General features: G+C 48.6%; 1 protein-coding gene across 1 annotated transcript; it reads left to right on the top strand.

The window, feature by feature from the left end:
* Positions 1-474: 474 nt before the first annotated feature.
* LOC123089096 (uncharacterized) lies at positions 475-1,233 on the top strand. The gene has a single exon (XM_044510938.1). The coding sequence runs from the start codon at positions 668-670 to the stop codon at positions 962-964; it is 297 nt and encodes a 98-aa protein (XP_044366873.1). The 5' UTR covers positions 475-667; the 3' UTR covers positions 965-1,233.
* Positions 1,234-8,990: the final 7,757 nt, after the last annotated feature.

The raw sequence follows: 8,990 nt of genomic DNA, 5'->3' as shown, positions 1-8,990 counted from the left end.
TGCCGGCGGTGGGGCGAAGGGAAGAAGAGGATGCCGGGGAGAGGAAGAGAGAGTGGGGATTTTTTTTACTCGGCCGCCGCTAGCCGGAGTAAATATAAGGAGAAGATTGAAGATGGAGTAAAAATTACTCCACTATCGGTTATAAGGAATCGGATAGGTGCATTTAGAGGAGAAAAATATCCAAATATATTTTCGTACCGCGGGATAAGGGATCGATTAGAAATGCCCTGATGGTGTTATGGGTTAAGCTAGAATGCCACTATTTTGCACGCATCAACTATCAATCAAGTTGTTTTGGGAGGCGAGAGTCAGTGAAGGATGCCACTGTCATTTCATGATTCCTCACCCGTCCAATCGAAAACCGGTACGAACAATACGCGACGCTGGGCTCACTTGCTCTAAAAGCTGCTCCCTCTTTGGCTCATTGCTCTTCCTCCCTCCTACGTCAAATCACTCTCTGTTTCCTCTCTCTCCGCATGACTGCATCCATTCCGTCCATCATTGCCGATTACGCATTTACGCAAGTTGCCAACCAACGCCAAAGCTCACCACTGTCGTCTCCTCTCACTCACCGGCCGCTCCCATATATCCGCTCACCCCGCCGCTCCAACCAATTTCTTCTACGCCGAGAGTTGAGAGAGAGACAGACAGGGAGGGAGCCGCTGGCATGAACTGCGTCAAGATTCTCGTACTGCTCTCCCTGATCCCTCTCGCTCTGAGGGGAGCGTCGCTTCTCGTCGTCCCGTCACCCTCCGCCGACCCCGCGTCGCGCGCCGGCGTCTTGGCTCCGGTACAGGCGGAGCAGTGGAGGCAGCAGCGGAGGAGGACGGCGGGTCAGGCTCAGGGCGGCCGCGCCACCATCGCGCCCTTCGCCCCGCGGCGGTTCGGCGGCGCCGCCGGCGGCTTCTTCCGGGACGACAAGAGGTTCGCGCCCACGGGGTCGAACCCGCTGCACAACCTGTGATCGGCGGCCGGTGGGGTTGACTGCTTCGACCTCCCTGTCTGTGCAAAGTCTACCCAACTGGTGCACTGTAATTTTCCTCTTGTACATACGGTCTATCAGTTATTGATTCTGCATTGATACAAATGGGTTATCCCTGTGTGTTCAATTTGGTCATACGTATATCCGCCGTTGGTAACTTAGCCTGAAAAAAGGTTGTCAAGAACCTACTGCTGTTGTTTTTTTTAAGTTCGATTGGCTTCAGAAATCAGAACAGAGATTGACAAAATTGGTAACTGAACTGTTCATGTTGGTGCCAAGACTTGCAGCTTCTCAAGACAGTCCTGAAGACTTTCCTGGGAAGTTTATAGCAGCTCACACAACCTAGTCACTCGTTCAAGGGGATTTCCGCTTCCCCATGGTAACTGAACTGTTCGTGTTGGTGCAAAGATTTGCAGCTTCCGATGGTAAACGAAGGAAAAGTTGCACCGTTGGCCCGATTAGGCCGCAGCAAAGTCACTTTGATATATAGTACCCTCTCCGTCTCGTAATGTAAGATATTTTTAGACATTAGAGCATCTCCAACACGCGCACAAAAGTTTCGCGTGCTAAAATAGTTTTAGCGCGACACTGTACCATTTTTAGCGCGTTGGACCCAACGTTGGTTTACCAGATGCCTAAAAAAGCGCGTCCAAGAAAAACGCAGTGCAAATTATGAAGCGCGCGCAATCCATTGCCCCAAATTTGCAGCTTCTGGTAGAGCTTTTTACACGCACTATTTTACAGCTTCTGCTGGAGCTGTTCGGCGCCAAAAAAAATCAACTTTTAGCGCGTGAAACAGTTTTTGTGCGCCTGTTGTAGATGCTTAGTGTAGTGTCAAAAAACGTCTTATATTATGGGACAGAGAGAGTATTATATAGAAGAAATTTTAACCGGTTTTATATTGGGAGTGTGATGCGGAGCATCCCTCGCTCATCCCCATGGACGTGTCTACATCTTCCTCAACACCACTTGGACCCATGACAAGAGCTAGAGCCAAGGCTATCGAAGATAAGGTGAACTCGCTCCTTTCCGAACTTCCTCTCTCTACTCACGAGACTTGGCTACTACCTCATATGGACACTTTGTGTGTGATCAGGTACCTGGAGGAAAGCCATGGTGCATCTACATCCATTGGACAAGGAGACGAAGCTACCAACCGCGAAGGTCAAGAAGAAGATCAACCGGAGAAAGCTCCAGCCACCGGACGACCGGTCGGGACCGGACGTCCAGCGCCTGAAGCCCCGGCCGCCAAGCCCCAGCGAGCGGACGTCCGGCCCAGACCGGACGACCGGCCACACTCCAGCGAGCGGACGACCGGAACCACCGGACGACCGGCATCTGTCAACATAATGGAAATTAGCGGAAGTAGGAAACTTCCGGACGTCCGGTGCACCCGTTCCAGATAGCTTCCAGCAGACGTCCGGCAACACCGGACGACCGGTCCCTCATGAACGACTGGACGACCGGCCCCCAGCGGACGTCCAGTACCTGTCTGCGCACAGTTTCGGGCCAAAGCCCATGTACCCCTCCACTTTGCCCCCTTTTGCACTAAGACTATAAATAGGACCCCTCCTCCTCCTAGCTAGGGTAGCATTGGATTAGCTCATATTTGTGAGAGAGCCTTTGCTCATCCACTTGGATACTTCTCCTCGGAGTTCAGGACCTCTTCGGAGAAGATCCCCCAAGCGGATTCAAGACCCCTCTTGAGGGAAGACCATCAAGACCTCCGTTAGGAGATGAACTGTCATTTGTATCCTTACCTTTGTTGACTATGGATCATATGCATCTCTGTGTGTTCGGTGATCTAGCACTCATGTGATCTATTCTTTGTCCGTTTCGTGATCCTCTCTCGTCCTCCCCGTGATTTTCCCTTTGTGCTTCCGCGTGTTCTTCGTGTTTCTCCCGTGGGATCCCTCCAAACGTGAAAGATCGACCAACTAGGGTTTTGCCCTACATCATCTTGGTATCATGAGCCAAGTTGATCACGTTTTTGGAGCCCCTACCCCGTATTTTCTAGCTTGATTTTGTTGTTTTCGTCCTAATTCCGAAAATTCCCCACCAAAAATAGCCCCAAAATTTTTTGTGATTTGTTTGTGAGTTGAGATTTTGTTGGATTTGGTCCATGGATTTGAGTTGCTGTGTGTGGATCTAGCTTAACCCACCCTCCCCACCCTTTTCCATCCACCAAACCACTCGATTTCGACCTCACCATCCCCTTCCACCCCGAAACCGAGCAGTTCTTCCCGTGCCCGAAAATCGCCCAGGCACCGGACGACCGGTAGTTACCGGACGTCCGACGACCGGACGACCGTAAAAACCGGACGTTCGTTCAACTCTGACGAAACTGAATTTTCAGTTTGGCCACCACCACAACCCCACCTCCCACCACATCCCCCAAACCCACATACACCAAAATCTTCCCCGATACCTCCTATGACGATTTTGACACATTTTGGTCCTTGAGATTTTGAGTTGTGGCTCCCGTGTCCTATTGTGTTTCGGCTATCTAGGTACGGTTCGACTTCATCACCACCACGGCTCATCTTCACAAGGGTCTCATCATCGCAAGGACGGTAACTTCGACGACACCTTTGTCATACCTTGCATTTGCATTGATAACCCACATTGCCTCATTTTGCGTAGCTTACCCATCGAGACTAGCCATTGAGTATTGCTGGCAACGTGACTTGTGCACATTAGGGATCATACTCCATAGCATACATACAATACCATAGTGGTGCATATCTTGGGATCCACTTGTGTGTCACAAAGTTGTCATAGCATACACAATTGCTACCTTGGTTCGTGAGTTTTGCATGAGAAAAGAGCTCAAAAGTGAAAGAGCCACCCAAGCTTTTAAGCAAAGAGGAAAGATAAGCAAAGAGCTTATGAGCAAGAACATGTTGGGGAACGTTGCAGAAAATTAAAAATTTTCCTACGGTTTCACCAAGATCCATCTATGAGTTCATATAAGCAACGAGTCAAGGGAGTGAGTTTGCATCTACATACCACTTGTAGATCGAGTGCAGAAGCGTTCAAGGGGTTGGTGATGATGGAGTCGTACTCGACGTGATTCGGATCACCGATGACCAAGTGCTGAACGGACAGCACCTCCGCGTTCAACACATGTACGGTACGGGCGACGTCTCCTCCGTCTTGATCCAGCAAGGAGGAAGGAGAGGTTGAGGAAGACAGCTCCAACGGCAGCACGACAGCGTGCTGTTGTTGGTGCAGTAGTACTCCGACAGAGCTTCGCCAAGCACGTACGGAGGAGGAGAGGTGTTGGGGAGGGGAGGGGCTGCGCCTTGGCTTGTGTGTAGCAGCCCTCCCCTCACCCCTCTATATATAGGAGGAGAGGGGTTGGGGAGGGGAGGGGCTGCGCCTTGGCTTGTGTGTAGCATGACCATAAAACATATCTCTCATATAAATAGAACAACCATTATTCTCGGATTTAAATGAGTAGCCATCTCGTATCAAACGAGATCCAGATACAATGTTCATGCTCAAACTTGGTGCAAAATAACAATTATTAAGGTTTATAACTAATCCCGTAGGTAAATGTAGAGGTAGCGTGCCGACGGCGATCACATCGACTCTGGAACCATTCCCGACGCGCATCGTCACCTCGTCCTTCGCCAGTCTCCGCTTATTCCGCAGCTCCTGCTATGAGTTACAGATATGAGCAACGACACCGATATCAAATACCCAGGAGTTACTACGAGTACTGGTAAGGTACACATCAATTACATGTATATCGAATATACCTTTAGTGTTGCCGGCCTTCTTATCCGCTAAGTATTTGGGGCAGTTCCGCTTCCAGTGACCCTTTCCCTTGCAATAAAAGCACTCAGTCTCAGGCTTGGGTCCATTCTTTGACTTCTTCCCGGCAACTGGCTTACCGGGCGCGGCAACCTCCTTGCCGTCCTTCTTGAAGTTCTTCTTACCCTTGCCCTTCTTGAACTTAGTGGTCTTATTGACCATCAACACTTGATGTTCTTTCTTGATTTCAACCTCTGCTGACTTCAGCATAGAAAATTCTTCAGGAATGGTCTTTACCATCCCCTGCATATTGTAGTTCATCACAAAGCTCTTGTAGCTTGGTGGGAGCGACTGAAGGATTCTGTCAATGACTGCCTCATCAGGGAGGTTAATATTCAGCTGGGTCATACGGTTGTGCAACCCAGACATCTTGAGTATGTGCTCACTGACAGAACTATTTTCCTCCATCTTACAACTATAGAACTTGTCGGAGATGTCATATCTCTCGACCCGGGCGTGAGCTTGGAAAACTAGTTTCAGCTCTTCGAACATCTCATATGCTCCGTGATGCTCAAAACGCTTTTGGAGCCCCGGTTCTAAGCTGTAAAGCATGCCGCACTGAACGAGGGAGTAATCATCAGCACGAGACTGCCAAGCATTCATAATGTCTTGGTTCTCTGGGACGGGAGCGTCACCTAGCGGTCCTTCTAGGACATATTGTTTACTGGCAGCTATGAGGATGATCCTCAGGTTCCGGACCCAGTCCGTATAGTTGCTGCCATCATCTTTCAGCTTGGTTTTCTCTAGGAACGCGTTGAAGTTCAAGTTGACATGAGCGTTGGCCATTTGATCTACAAGACATATTTGCAAAAGGTTTTAAACTAAGTTCATGATAACTGAGTTCATCTAATCAAATTATTGAATGAACTCCCACTCAGATTTGACATCCCTCTAGTCATCTAAGTGTTACACGATCCGAGTCGACTAGGCCGTGTCCGATCATCACGTGAGACGGACTAGTCATCGTCGGTGAACATTCTCATGTTGATCGTATCTTCCATACGACTCGTGTTCGACCTTTCGGTCTCCGTGTTCCGAGGCCATGTCTGTACATGCTAGGCTCGTCAAGTTAACCCTAAGTGTTTTTCATGTGTAAAACTGTCTTACACCCGTTGTATGTGAACGTAAGGATCTATCACACTCGATCATCATGTGGTGCTTCGAAACGACGAACTTTAGCAACGGTGCACAGTTAGGGGAGAACACTTCTTGAAATTGTTGTAAGGGATCATCTTATTTACTACCGTCGTTCTAAGTAAACAAGATGCATAAAACATAATAAACATCACATGCAATTATATAAAGTAGTGACATGATATGGCCAATATCATATAGCTCCTTTGATCTTCATCTTCGGGGCTCCATGATCATCTTGTCACCGGCATGACACCATGATCTCCATCATCATGATCTCCATCATCGTGTCTTCATGAAGTTGTCATGCCAACGACTACTTCTACTTCTATGACTAACGCGTTTAGCAATAAAGTAAAGTAGTTTACATGGCGTTCTTCAATGACACACAGGTCATACAAAAATAAAGACAACTCTTATGGCTCCTGCCGGTTGTCATACTCATCGACATGCAAGTCGTGATTCCTATTACAAGAACATGATCTCATACATCACAATATATCATTCATCATTCATCACAACTTCTGGCCATATCACATCACATGACAATTGCTGCAAAAACAAGTTAGACGTCCTCTAATTGTTGTTGCATCTTTTACGTGGCTGCAATTGGGTTCTAGCAAGAACATTTTCTTACCTACGAATAACCACAACGTGATCTTGTCAACTTCTATTTACCCTTCATAAGGACCCTTTTCATCGAATCCACTTCAACTAAAGTGGGAGAGACAGACACCCGCCAGCCACCTTATGCAACTAGTGCATGTTAGTCGGTGGAACCGGTCTCACGTAAGCGTACGTGTAAGGTTGGTCCGGGCCGCTTCATCCCACAATACCGCTGAAGCAAGATAATACTAGTAGCGGCAAGCAAGTTGACAAGATCTACGCCCACAACAAAATTGTGTTCTACTCGTGCAAAGAAAACTACGCATAGACCTAGCTCTGATACCACTATTGGGGAACGTTGCAGAAAATTAAAATTTTTCCTACGGTTTCACCAAGATCCATCTATGAGTTCATCTAAGCAACGAGTCAAGGGAGTGAGTTTGCATCTACATACCACTTGTAGATCGAGTGCAGAAGCGTTCAAGGGGTTGGTGATGATGGAGTCGTACTCGACGTGATTCGGATCACCGATGACCAAGTGCTGAACGGACAGCACCTCCGTGTTCAACACACGTACGGTACGGGCGACGTCTCCTCCGTCTTGATCCAGCAAGGAGGAAGGAGAGGTTGAGGAAGACAGCTCCAACGGCAGCACGACAGCGTGGTGTTGTTGGTGTAGCAGTACTCCGACAGAGCTTCGCCAAGCACGTACGGAGGAGGAGAGGTGTTGGGGAGGGGAGGGGCTGCGCCTTGGCTTGTGTGTAGCAGCCCTCCCCTCACCCCTCTATATATAGGAGGAGAGGGGCAAGGGGGCCGGCCCTCTAGGGGAAACCCTAGAGGGGGGCGGCGGCCAAAGGGAGAGGGAAAAGGGTGGCTTGCCCCCCAAGCTAGGGGGCGCCCCCTTTAGGGTTTCCCCTCCCCTTGCCCTAGCCGCATGGGCCTAGGTGGGGAGGCGCGCCCAGCCCACTAGGGGCTGGCTCCCTCTCCCACACAGCCCATGTGGCCCCCCCGGGAGGGGTGGCCCCACCCGGTGGACCCCCGGAACCCTTCCGGTGGCCCCGGTACAATACCGGTATGCCACCGAAACTTTCCGGTGTCCGTTTAACCACTTTCCTTATATAAATCTTTACCTCCGGACCATTCCGGAACTCCTCGTGACGTCCGGGATCTCATCCGGGACTCCGAACAACATTCGGTAATCACATACTTGTCTTCCTGATAACCCTAGCGTCACCGAACCTTAAGTGTGTAGACCCTACGGGTTCGGGAGACACGCAGACATGACCAAGACGACCTCAGGTCAATAACCAACAGCGGGATCTGGATACCCATGTTGGCTCCCACATGCTCCTCGATGTTGTCATCGGATGAACCACGATGTCGAGGATTCGATCAAACCCCATATGCAATTCCCTTTGTCAATCGGTACGTTACATGCCCGAGACTCGATCGTCGGTATCCCAATACCTCGTTCAGTCTCGTTACCGGCAAGTCACTTTACTCGTACCGCAATGCATGATCCCGTGATCAAACACTTGGTCACTTTGAGCTCATTGTGATGATGCATTACCGACTGGGCCCAGAGATACCTCTCCGTCATACGGAGTGACAAATCCCAGTCTCGATCTGTGTCAACCCAACAGACACTTTCGAAGATACCTGTAATGCACCTTTATAGTCACCCAGTTACGTTGTGACGTTTGGTACACCCAAGGCACTCCTACGGTATCCGGGAGTTACACGATCTCATGGTCTAAGGAAGAGATACTTGACATTGGAAAAGCTCTAGCAAACGAACTAACCGACCTTTGTGTTATGCTTAGGATTGGGTCTTGTCCATCACATCATTCTCCTAATGATGTGATCCCGTTATCAACGACATCCAATGTCCATAGCCAGGAAACCATGACTATCTGTTGATCACAACGAGCTAGTCAACTAGAGGCTCACTAGGGACATATTGTGGTCTATGTATTCACATGTGTATTACGATTTCCGGATAATACAGTTATAGCATGAATAAAAGACTATTATCATGAACAAAGAAATATAATAATAACACTTTTATTATTGCCTCTAGGGCATATTTCCAACAGAACCATAGCATCATACTACATTAAGATTGTCATATTGGATCATCTTGGATCATTGCACCGAAATACCATACATATAGCATAATTGGGATAGAGATAGTTACATTTTTGCCTAATAGGTTGTGCACAAGTTTGCGTATCCGCCTATTGTGCAATCGTGCTAGCTTCTCTCTAGAATTGTGCAACAAGAGCATTTTCGTGGTTTCCACATGTTGGCTCACTTTTGGTTTGCACAATCCCACTTATCTATTTGCGTGTGTGTTTCCGTGTACCCATACTTGCTTGGTCTACTTGTTGCATTTGCAAATTTGTGAATCTTTTCCAACATTATTGAAGCTCACTTACTATTGCATCAA

This window comes from Triticum aestivum, chromosome 1B (genome assembly GCF_018294505.1).
Source record: "Triticum aestivum cultivar Chinese Spring chromosome 1B, IWGSC CS RefSeq v2.1, whole genome shotgun sequence".
NCBI lineage: Eukaryota > Viridiplantae > Streptophyta > Magnoliopsida > Poales > Poaceae > Triticum > Triticum aestivum.
This window is presented reverse-complemented; position numbering and strand designations above follow the sequence as displayed.